The sequence below is a fragment of the Anolis carolinensis genome, chromosome 5 (assembly GCF_035594765.1).
Source record: "Anolis carolinensis isolate JA03-04 chromosome 5, rAnoCar3.1.pri, whole genome shotgun sequence".
Classification (NCBI taxonomy): Eukaryota; Metazoa; Chordata; class Lepidosauria; order Squamata; family Dactyloidae; genus Anolis; species Anolis carolinensis.
The window spans coordinates 139,571,648-139,583,876 of record NC_085845.1 but is presented as its reverse complement, the minus strand read 5'-3'; the positions used below and the strand labels follow the sequence as shown (position 1 = coordinate 139,583,876).

The 12,229-nt window shown below is 37.0% G+C and overlaps 1 protein-coding gene across 3 annotated transcripts in view; it reads left to right on the top strand.

Annotated features, from left to right (window-relative positions):
- The window catches only part of met (MET proto-oncogene, receptor tyrosine kinase), a 143,277-nt gene that overhangs the window by 53,917 nt on the left and 77,131 nt on the right, over positions 1 to 12,229 (top strand). For 2 of the 3 annotated variants that reach the window (XM_008111166.3, XM_008111167.3), the window contains exon 4: positions 11,643 to 11,777. In XM_008111166.3, coding sequence (XP_008109373.1) covers positions 11,643 to 11,777 — 135 coding nt within the window. Of the gene's footprint in view, positions 1 to 3,690; positions 4,321 to 11,642; positions 11,778 to 12,229 lie in introns of those variants that run through there. The other variant, XM_062982403.1, reaches the window with a different exon arrangement.

Genomic DNA, 12,229 nt, shown 5'->3' with positions numbered 1-12,229 from the left:
GGTTTCTAGCAGAGACACCAAATTATTACATTTATACAATGTGGACCAAGACATTTCAATTTTTACACTGTGGAACCTTTGTTAATCCCACCTAGAGTAGGTCCACTGAATCAATGGGATTTCCTGTGTTTCATCCCTTCATTCAACGACTGATTTATTGGGTCTATGCTTGTTAGTTCTGTACTAACCAATTATAAGGTAAAAGTTTCCCCTGATGTTAAGTCCAGTCATGTCTGACTCTGGGGGTTGGTGCTCATCTCCATTTCTAAGCAGAAGAGCCGGCGTTGTCCGTAGACACCTCCAAGGTCATGTGGCCGGCATGATTGCCAGGCCATATTCTCTTTTTCTTGTTGTTGTGTATCTTTAATGACCCTATAATTTGGGGGTGGGAGAGAGATTTGTTCAGAGGAAGTTAACCTTGTGAGACAGAGAGTATGATTTGCCAAGGACACCCAATATGTTTTGATGGCCAAGTGATGATTCAAATTCTGTTCTGAAACCACCACACTACACTAAATCTCTTTTACAATGATGTAAATGAAAATAATTTGTTTCCGTGTGTTCAATAAAAATAGAAGATATGTCTGAATGTTCCACTGGAGTATCTATTAAGGAACATCAAATTAAGTCACAAGTCTTATTTAAAGCGTTTGTTTCTTGACACTTTGGAGTTAAATCCAAATGTAAACCTTCATTAGAACAGACCCACTGGGGAATAGAACTTGTTAAGTCAATATTTATGTAAATCCTATTAATTGTTGGTCTATACTAGTTAGAATGGGAGCCCCATGGTGGCACAGCGGGTTAAACTGCTGAGCTGCTGAACCTGCTGACTGAAAGGGAGTGGGGTGAGCTACTGCTGTTAGCCCAAGCTTCTGCTAACCTAGCGGTTCGAAAACATGTAAATGTGAGTAGATCAATAGGTACTGCTCTGGAGGGAAGGTAATGGCGCTCCATGCAGTCATGCCAGCCACATGACCTTGGAGGTATCCACAAACAATGCCGGCTCTTCAGCTTACCCATCAACATATGACAACTTGAAAGTACATACGGGTAGAGGACTAAATCCAGTTGCTAATTCTAACAAGTAAAGGTAAATGTTTTTCCCTGACATTAAGTCTAGTTGTGCTTTCTTAGGCAAGGAATAATACACCCTACACTAACCAGGACTGATCTTGCTTAGCTTCCAAGATTAGAAAGGATCTTCTGCTTTTAATATTTAGGCTCCTTTGGTTTTCTGTATTGGCAGCCCTATACTTATTTTAGTTTTTTTCATGCAAACAGCTGGGTCAGTTGTGAGTAACACTGAATTTCATTTTCAGACTGATAATTTTGAAAACAGTGCAAAACAAACAATTGACTATGAGGAAAATCTTAGTACTAACTTTTTCTCCTTTTCTAAAATCTGCTGTAGCCTCCTGTAAATTTTCTATACTTAGCATAAAAAGACTTGATATTTTCCTGTAGCAGTACAAATAGTTTGATGTTTCGACTTCATAATGGTAGTATTATTCAGTCATGCTTTGAAACAAATCTTTTCACTCAGCATCCCCTAACCCCTTATGTGGAACGCTAAAAAATCTTACACAATACTTCCAGAGCACGTTTCCTTTTGTAAAGCCAGCCAAGGGATCAAAAGAGTGCTATTGTCTGAAATACATAGTGCCATTAGCAAGAATATTCACATCCACTGGATTGAGTTACAGACCAAAGTAATCTTGAAGATCCTGTTGTAATAATCCACAGGCTCTACCCGCCCTCATTTATGGTTTCCCCCCCAATTTCAGTGGCCATTGGCTCTGAAACTTTTAAATGTAGGTGAACATGAGTTTCCTTAAATACCTAATGTCGGACAATCCTAGTAGCCATCCTGTCGTGACACAGCCGCCTCTTAAAAAGCCACACACATAAAGGAAAGTTCTTAAACGTTTATTAAATGATATTTTATACTCAAAAACACTTAACTTCAGTGTTCTCTTCAAAAGTAAACGTCTTAGTTCAAAAGGAGTCAAAAGCAAGAACAAAAGTATAAACCGGATTATTATTATTAGCAAATGTTACAGAAACGTTACCAGAACTGACGCCACTCAATGCTGTGGCACAAAGAGCTGGAAAAGAGCAAAACACTCCCAAAAGGCAGCAAGCAGAATTGTAGTCGAAGCCAGGCCGAGTTTCAAAGACCAAAGGGAGAAAACCGGAGACACCAAGTCAGGAGCAAGCACAGACGAAGGTCAGGAGCTGGACCGGGTTCAGAAGCCAGAAAAGCCGAAGTATGTGTGCCAAAGCAGGGACGCCAACGCAAAAGCCAAACTGGAAACGCTGGAGCAGAAACGCCAAGGCAAACACTGAACTGGAAGCACTGGAGCAGAAACGCCAAGGCAAACGCTGAACTGGAAGCACTGGATCAGAAATGCCAAGGCAAACGCCAAACTAGAACATCGTTGTCAAGAGCTGAACAGGAGTCAGAAGCCAGGAACACCGAAGCAGGATTCAATCCGGATTATCAGGAAGCTGTACAGCCAGGACCCAAGGAAAACAGGTAGCGACAAAGCAATGTCCCCAAAATGACACCTTGCCTTCTGCAAGGCAATAGTTCTCCAAACTCTACTTTTAACTTACTCATTGGAGTCCGATGCTGATGAGCATCATCAATCACAGCTGATCTTGATCTTGTTAGTGGACCTTGCCTCCCATCCCTCCAGCCCCTCCATCTCTGTTCAAGACTTAGATCTCCCCATGTCCCAGAAGTATGAGAGGTTTGCAAATCCCCTGATGCAGCCCCATGGGCTGGCTCATCATCCTCATTTACTTGAGTCCAGTCAGCACTCTCCACCTCACTCCCAGACCCATCATTCCCAGAGAATCCCTCAAAAGTCTCCTCATCCGTGGGAGCAGTGAGTATATCCCGGATCTTTTTCCTTTCACTTTCCTCATCCGACTCCTCCTCTCGAGTAGTCCTTTTAGTTCCTCTACTCTCTACAAAATCATCATCTAGTATGGACTCCTCATCACTAGAAAACCCATAAAACGTCTCATCCTCTGAAGGAGCCATAAGCACCTGTTCTCTATTAGCCCTTTTTCTCCTTCTAGCTGTTTCACCCATAGAACCATTACTGCCCCTTGACCCAACTACAACACATCTTTCCTTGAGATTAATTTATAACAGATAAGACATCAATTTGTATAGTAATTGTGTTATCTATAGTCAGTAGAACAGGTGTTAATTAATTTTTTTGTGGGATGGGGCTGTATTACTTCAGGATAATATTTACATAATTGTAAAATGGGATTTCTGAATCCCCCAAACTGTATGGCAAATGGTCAGTGGTCATTACTGATTGGAAGACTCGGAGCTCGTGTTTCAAAACACCTATTTTTCCTGTACTGTGTACAGCAGAAAGGCACAGCATTGTAGAAGCCACATGAAAGGGGAAAGTATTAAAAAGTGTAAGTAAAACCCACCAAGAAACAATTATTAGAGCCCCCTTAAAGTCAGTTATAGTCGTTACCTTGAGTGATCCAAATAACATTGTGTTTATTGTGTAAACCCATTAGATTACAATGATATTGTAAGAAATCATCAAAATATATAGAATATAAGGTTTTACCCTTTAAAAATATATTCCTTCCACTGCTTACTGTTTATGTTCATCATGTAGATCTAGCAAAAATTAGTGTCAGATTAAAACAAGAAAGGGTAATTTGGATTCTGCCTCTATTTTTTTAAAAATTAATAAGAAAATTATCTTCGTCTTTTAAGGCTTGCATAAGGTGATGTAAGACACTGAACTACTGAAAAGTTATCCTTTTCAATTACCATCTGATGTTTTATTTTGAAGATCAAACCACTTTATCTACTGGAAAGAGGATGATAAGCTCAACATCAAGTGCTGTGGGCAATTAAGTATTAGACTTGATAATATGTTTAGAGTGTAGATAACAATCTCAGCCTTTTAAAAAAAGTGAATGATGATATGGGAAAGGCGGAATATACACTAAAAGGTTTGCAGTCCAGTCACACATCATTGTTTTGGCTATAACAAAACGTGTTAAACCTAGAGTTAGTCCCTCAATGTTCCTAACTTGAGAGTTAATTAAATATTGCTGAGTCTATGTTACAAAACAAGCTGCTAATAATTTTAACTAAGACAGCTGTCATGTATGAGGAAAGAAAAATGGTTTTACTTCCTTCCAGTGCTGTTTGACAAGCTCTCTGCAAGTTGTTCCCCCCTTTCTCTTGCTTTCCCTCCAAAGAGTTTGCAGCTGTTTCTGCTTTTTACTATTGTGACTGCTTTTGGTGTGCAGCTGGGAACACAGTCTGTAAGTACAGCTGTTGGATGCAAAGTGAATTGGATATTTCTCAGTGGTTGATGCTGTCCAACTAACATATCCAGTGTTATGGATATAAAGATAAATTCTCAATGACTGAAAGCTGGGCATAGTTTACTGGAATTTTAAGATTTATGCTGACTTATATTAAATTGAGAATTTAATTGTAAACCTCTGTTTTCAATTAGTAATCTATCACAATGTTGCCATGACTAATCAGGCCATAATCTCATTAGGGATGTCCAAACATTGATCCATATTTCATAACCTGGATTTTGCCTTCTTATTTTGATTTATTAACTAACCCTGGACAGATTTCAGGTAAAGAAAATGTATTCTTTGTGTATGAGGATGCATTTTATGGGGTCCCTGCAGTTCTTAGTACTGATGTCACCATTGCATGTCCAGGTATGGGAGGAGTAGCTACACCTTCTCTGATCATGTTTGTTCACATCAAAGCATGGAATGCACGTATGAAATGGCTTCAGGGGATAAGAACAGCATAGTGTAAGGTCTGCATGAAAAACTCAATGCAGAATGTCCAAGAACTTCCACAGTTTCTACATGAAGTGCCACATCATATTGTCATAATCGTCCCAGCAACTTAGCAATGAAAATTCAAAACAATTGCAACAAAAACCATTCCTGCAATACTTAATGATTCGTAAGTATTGTAGGAATGGGATAGATTTGGCCATTACCTCCCAAAAGTTTTTAAAGTAAGGTGAAAAACAGATATTCATCTTTTTATATAAAGAGAACCATAGCAGAAGGTTTTGTTTGAAAACTTTTATGATGTACAACATTTCATCATTTATGTAGACTTGCTTTGATGTGTTCTACACTATCAATTAGAAAGCATGGTTCTTTCTTCCAGGCATAATCAAGTTTTAACAAGCTGATAGTGAAAGCACTAGAATAGTGATCTTCTGAATAATTTTTAATGAAATTTTAAATTGTATTTCTGACATAGTAATGCAAAAATATAACTCTATTGCTTGCTATTTGTAAACCAGTGCAATGGTAGTCACCTCACTTATGTCTCCATAAGCTTTTCAAATAAAAAGCAATATATTGTAATTCTGCCTAACCTTTTAACAGGGGTACACCTTATTATTAGAAAATGAAGCCTCTGCATCTAAGATACAAAAAACCACAGAGCATTTTTTTTTAAAAAACTGTTTGTTCCAGTAATATTGTGTTAAAAAATCATTATGAGTCTGTATGCAATAGCTTTTCGATGCTATATCTTATAGAAAGTAGTTCGCTTTGTTTTTATGCTACTATTCCAAGAAAGTTCATGTTGAGGTCTGACATTATTTTAAATAATAGATCCATGCAAAAGCTGCTGATAATGCCTTTGCATCTGCCAGGTGGATATGTGGAAAGTATTTCTCAAAACATAAGTAGTTCCTTATAGGAAACTTGTTGGGGCAATTAAACCAGCATTTTTTGAAGTAATCCACAAAACTGCATAAATGTTTTTGAGCTGCTGGCTAGCATGTAAGCAAATGTGCAGCAAAACCAAACCAAAATTTGATTTAGCATTGCAATATCGCTGAAATGCTTCAGTATGACAAAACCCCTTTGGATTGTCCTGCAGTGGGAACCAAAAACCAGCCAGATTAGAAATCGTATAACTGGAGTTTTCTCTATATTCTTTAGTTTGATTGATGTTTGCTCTTCAAGGCAGCACGATCTAGTTTACAGACTCCAGCAGTAATATCTTAAATGAACATTAGGACCCCCCACAGCTGCAAAAATTGTGATATAGAGGCTTTGAAGAGTGCCTATTTGTACAGGGCTAGAATCGAAAGAATGTGTGCAAATACACCTTCCATTGGCAATAACTGCATTAAAGATATTGAAGCAATTTCTTAAAGAGACTTCAAGCTTTGTGCATGTCAATAATATTATTATTGTCAATGTAAATCTGATAGAATGCTACAGTTTAGGCCTTCCTGCTTCATTTGAATGGTAGAAGCCAATCAAATACTCTTTGAAGATAATGCTAGCAAATTCAGATAAATTTAATTCCCTGAATTTCAAGCGGTTGCAGTGTTTCTAAGTGAACTGATAGGTTGGGCATATATTGTGGGGAAACATTTAAATTAAATAAATGCTTGGAACCAAATGACAGAGTTGAAAAAAAATCCTAGTTCTTACAATTTTTTTCAACTGGAAGAGGTTAAAGTGTTCAAAGTAGATCTCTTATATTCAATGGATTATAGTGATATATAGTGCAGTATGACCCCCTTATCCATAGGAATACATATACATGAAACCATAGATAATATTGAACTCCATTCAATGAAGAATCTCTGGCCAAAAATACCATTGAAATCCTAGAGACTTAGAAAATGTCTAGAGATGACATTTTCTTAGACATGGATTAATAAAGCCATGAATACAGAGATCTTATTTGTATAACAATATACATTTCCTTTCTACAAGAATATGCTGTGAAATATCGTAGAGTTGACTATGGGCGTATTTGCTAGAGGATCATGGCAAAATTTGGTTTAATTTCAAGGAAATCTCTTTTTTTGGTCGAAAATATCTGCAGGAAATATACTCTATTCTCACTGTGATAAAAATTACTCCTTGCATCTTATTGAAACAACTGTAAACTTGAAATATTGATTGTGTGTGATTTACCTGATAGTTGAAACTCCTGGCTATATATTAGGAACATATAGTAAAAAAAAAACCTTGATAGTAATAAAAATGCTGCAGATAATCTATCTGATAGCCATGCATTTCAAACTTATTACTCACTTCCAGTATAAATGGGACATTAATCTCTGGATCTTGCATTTTCAGTACTTGCCATCTCCATAGACTGCAATTACTGAAATATTCTGAGTTGCTGTTGAAAGCCACTACACATTTGTCTTTGATTATATCTTGGTGCCAAAATGCATCTATCAGCAGAGCCAGCATTATAACTCTTAACTCAGCCATTCAATCAGGAGACATTGGTACGTATTGCTTGGCCCAAACTCCAGCCTGCAGAATTTACTGCAAGGAAAATGGAATAAATCTGAACTACTTGGCATGTGCTTATTTGTATTATCCCTGCTACTAGTAATTTGGATCTCCGGCATGTTGTCACCACTCTTCTGCTTTAACTGAATCAAATCACAGCATGGACTAGCACTGGGTTTCTTACACTTTTTCCATTTGCAAAGCCTTTCTGCATGAGATTTTTTTCCGCAACCCCTTTTCATTCAAGGTACCTCAGGTATATATGTATATAAAATAAGTATAAAAATACTTCAGCAAGCATTTGCAAGTCTTGCTGAACTGGCTGATTTTATTTTTTATGAAGTGCAGCTGAAGCATTTTTTTTTTTTGGCAGAACTCACTGTGAACACTGCATGCAATTGCTAACAGGTTGGTTTAAATGTCTAGGTGACATTCAGAAACCTTTTACAGTTGCCAAAATTTTTATGACCCCAACACTGAGGATCCCATTTGGGGTCAGGATTCACAATTTAAGAAGCAGTGGACTAGCAAATGCCCACACAAGAGGATCACTTGCGATACATCCCTCTACTGCCCTCTCGATCTTTAGAAAACCTTGCAGAATAATGGTGGAAGTGCTCATATGTCAGTGTGGTGGTGAATCCATTCCATGTTTTGGAAGACTCAATACCTTGAAGAGCTCTCTGGAGTGAAATCCCGAAGTGAAATCTCCACCCCATTGACAAGGAAGCCGTCAGCCACCATTGTTGCAGGATGCACATTGCTAATTTTTAAAAATGCCATGATTGAGAGAATAGGGTTAAATGTGCTGATACCATCTGTTTTATCTACTTTCATTCAGTTATGATGGTGAACTTATCAATTGAAGATGTAACTGAAGTTATTTACTTCTTGCAAGGGATGATTGAAGAGGTATATTATTGGCTGTTTTTATGTTTCTGGGACAAATTTTAAATGAGTTTATTGTTTTTAAAGCCTAAGGCAGGCTGATCCAGGACATCTCAAGCACACTGTTTAAATAAGGTTTCCTAGGGCAAGCTTTGCCTTCCCCTATGTAAAATGTAAAGTCAAATCAGTGTCCCTATAAACAGTGAACAGTGATTTTCATGTTATCTTCCTTACCAGATAAAGAGGACTTCAAATTCTAGAGGCATATACATATTCAGACTATATATATATATATATATATAGAGAGAGAGAGAGAGAGAGAGAGAGAGAGAGAGGGGGGGGAGAGAGACCATTGCTTTAAAATAATTGGGGGGGGGGGTTGTGATTTTTTTTATGTGTCAGGAGCGACTTGAGAAACTGCAAGTCTCTTCTGGTGTGAGAGAATTGGCCGTCTGCAAGGACGTTGCCCGGATGTTTTTACCATTCTTGTGGGAGGCTTCTCTCATGTCCCCGCATGGAGCTGGAGCTGATAGAGGGAGCTCATCCGCACACTCCCCGGGTGGGATTAGAACCTGGCAGCCATCAGGTCAGCAACCCAACCTTCAAGTCACAAGGCTTTAATCCACTATGCCACCAGGGGATCCGGGGACTGTGATAATAAGTGGCTAAATGTTTTTTATTTAATCTAAATTTATTTTTTCTGAATTGCTGTAATACTGAAAATATTCTGGCTGCACGTAAAACCAGCATCAATTTATGGCACAGAACTTCAGATATGCATTTTTAAAACTATAATTCATTGAAATACAGTAGAGTCTCACTTATCCAACCTTCGCTTATCCAACGTTCTGGATTATCCAACGCAGTCTGTCTCCTGTTCAGATCCACAGCTGTTTCTCTAGGCATCAAGGACTGAACTTTTTACAGATGTAACTTTCAACAATGTTGTTACTATAAGTTGATTTTATGCAATTCTATCTTTATTTCTAGTCAATTTTTAGTAGTCAATGTTTTTGTAGTCAATATATTGAATACATTGCAATGTTTTGGTGCTAAATTCATACAGTAATTACTACATAACATTACCATGTATTGAACTGCTTTTTCTGTCAATTTGTTTTAAAACATGATGTTTTGGTGCTTAATTTGTAAAATCATAACGTAATTTGACGTTTAATAGGCTTTTCCTTAATCCCTTCTTATTATCCAACATTTTTGCTTATCCAACATTCTGCTGGCCCATTTGTTGTATAAGCGAGACTCTACTGTATACAACACAATTAAGGCAGTTACTGAAAACTCGTTACTTCCTTGCAAGTATGCAGTGTTCATCAGGCTAATCTAACATCTATGCTAATAGGTTCTCCTGAAGAATTTTTGAAAACTATCTGACATTAATGGTAATAATAATGGTAATATAGCATGGAGTGTAATACCTAAACTTAACTTAACCATGGAAAACTGTAACTTAACCTTGGAAAACTTTGTGCTGAATATGAGTTTAGTCCATTCTTGTACTCTTGGCATTTCTGGTAAAACCCAGGCTAGAAGATTCCTCTGCTAATCGAATAAAATGAATTACTTGAATGAATAGTACTTCTTGTTCTTTTTAGGCAATTTCTTTCTTAGGAATAGGTACACGACAGCATAGTAAAAGTCCTCTGGTTAGAGGTTCTGTGAAATTTTAGTGAAGCCTACTGAGTCAGGCTAAAATAAACCTTTAAAAAGACTACCATGGCTAATGCAACAGATGTGGAATCTGATGGCCAGTTATTTTAGCTTCAGTTGTGCATTTACAAACAAATGTTGGTAAAATGTATGACCATTGTCTGACACTGTAGAGCCAAAAAACCAACCAACAAACAGTCAATTAAAATGCAGAATGTTAACTCGAAAGAAACATCAAACATATTTCAGATGAGTTGTTTTTGTGGCCAGGAAAGAGAGTGAAAATGAATAAATTGTAAAGCTGCGTGAAAATACAGATTAATGTTGGTATTAGGGAGAGGTACATCCACAGCTGCAAATACCTTTATAGTGGATCATTAGCTGAATTTTTCTCTCAAATGCCCATCGCTACAAAATACCAAAGAAAGTTTTTTATCATGCATTCGTCATTATTTCCACATATTATTCTGTGAGTAAGCGGCACTATTAACCCTTAAAACAATTCTAGGTTGCATCCTCAGAACAATGTCAGAAGTATTTAGTTCTATTACTATGATTCTAAAAAGGTGTCCACTGTATTCAACTAGGATCTCATCTCATTTGAATTTGAATTTATACCAATTACACAAGGCTTACCCTAGAAATTTAGAGTAAATGACTTCATTTTTTCTGCTGGTAAAAACATAGTCAATGCACACTTATCGCTTACATTCTGGGTTTCTGTGAAAGTCATTGCAATTTGTTCTGAAATGAAATACTCAGCAAGCATACAAATTAAAATATCTGTAAGATTTCCTTGAATATCTGTTCCCATTTCTACTTTTACTTTTGGAAGCATCACCTCTTTTTAAATATATTCCAACATTTTAAAAAAGAAAATTCAAGAAAAGTATTTGTTGGGATGTTACAAGTTACCAACATTACTTCTACAGTAGTTAAACTCAGTTGACTTTCTTAGCCTGTAAAATTCCTTATAAATCACTCCATTGGTGCATTTTGTCCTTAATTGTATATTCAAGCTAGAGGCAAACGTGGGTAGGTCACACTTACAGGGAGGCCATGACAAACTTATTCTGAATAAATATTTCCAAGAAAACTCTAGGATAAGATCACCATAAGTCAAAGTTGATTTGAAGACATGGTACAGCACTGATGTTTTACTATCAGAACTGAGGTACATGGATATTTATATAAAATATCAACATGGGATCTCAATATTTTCTCCTTGGAGTTAGCCTATTTGAATAGAGCAGTGATAGTTGTGCCAGAATATTATTGGGTTTTAGCCTTGTGGAGCTACTTTTTCTGTCATCCTTTAAATAGTTGTATGGTATCTCCTTATGCAACAGTTTTTGCATCACAGTACATCTACTAGATGGTACCTGGCTTGAATCACTTCCAAATAGCCACTGATTGGCCAAAGTGGTCCATCTGGGAGGGGGGGCTCCCTTCCACTGACGCTTGGCCAAAATAATCCTATTTCAGAGACCAGACCTCTGTGTAAGTACGGTGGTAAAACTTCACAAAACTTTACTGCCAGCTTCAAACAGTCTTCTGTGCCATTTTCTCAACCAACTGAATTTCCCTTGCAAGGCTGTAGATGATTCATATGCACCCACCACAGTCAAATAGAATGTACCCACACTGGTCTGATAGGTATAGCTGAATGATTTAGGATAAACAATAATTGTGGATCAAAAGCACTGTGTAATAAGGATATACATTATTTCCTTGCTTTGATTTCTATTATTTTTACTATATTTTTTTAGATAGTGATTTCCCGTTCAGAGCGCACAACACCACATGTGAACTTTCACCTGGATTTCCAACCTGTTTCTCCAGAGGTTATAATTGAGAATTTACCTGGCAAAGATGGTTATATGCTGGCGATCACTGGAAAGAGGGTAAATATTTCCTAATATGTCATGATTTCTTGGTAATGTACACCTTTAGAGATTTCCTCTAAATATTGACCATTTTACAATAATTAGTTTGGGTGCATCTTTGAACATAGGATTCTCTTCATTCACACTGGTAAGAGGGAAGTCAGGTCATTATTCCCTTGTTTTATAGGTGGAGAAAAGAGCTTAAAATTGTTTGGTGATTGCTAATTTAACAGAAGATTTTTCAGAGGCTGTATTCTGAGAAATTTACAGAAAAGGTTCAAACTTTTTCATTTGAATTTAGTTGTTGAAACACAAAAAATGGTTGCAACTTGTAAAAATGCCCCGAAACTTTTTACACTACGTCACTAAATTGTATGGTTCAACTTATTAGACACTCTCTCATTTTTCTCATTTGAAGATGCACTTTTTTCTTATATTGTATAAACATCTCTAAACATGAGATGAATTTG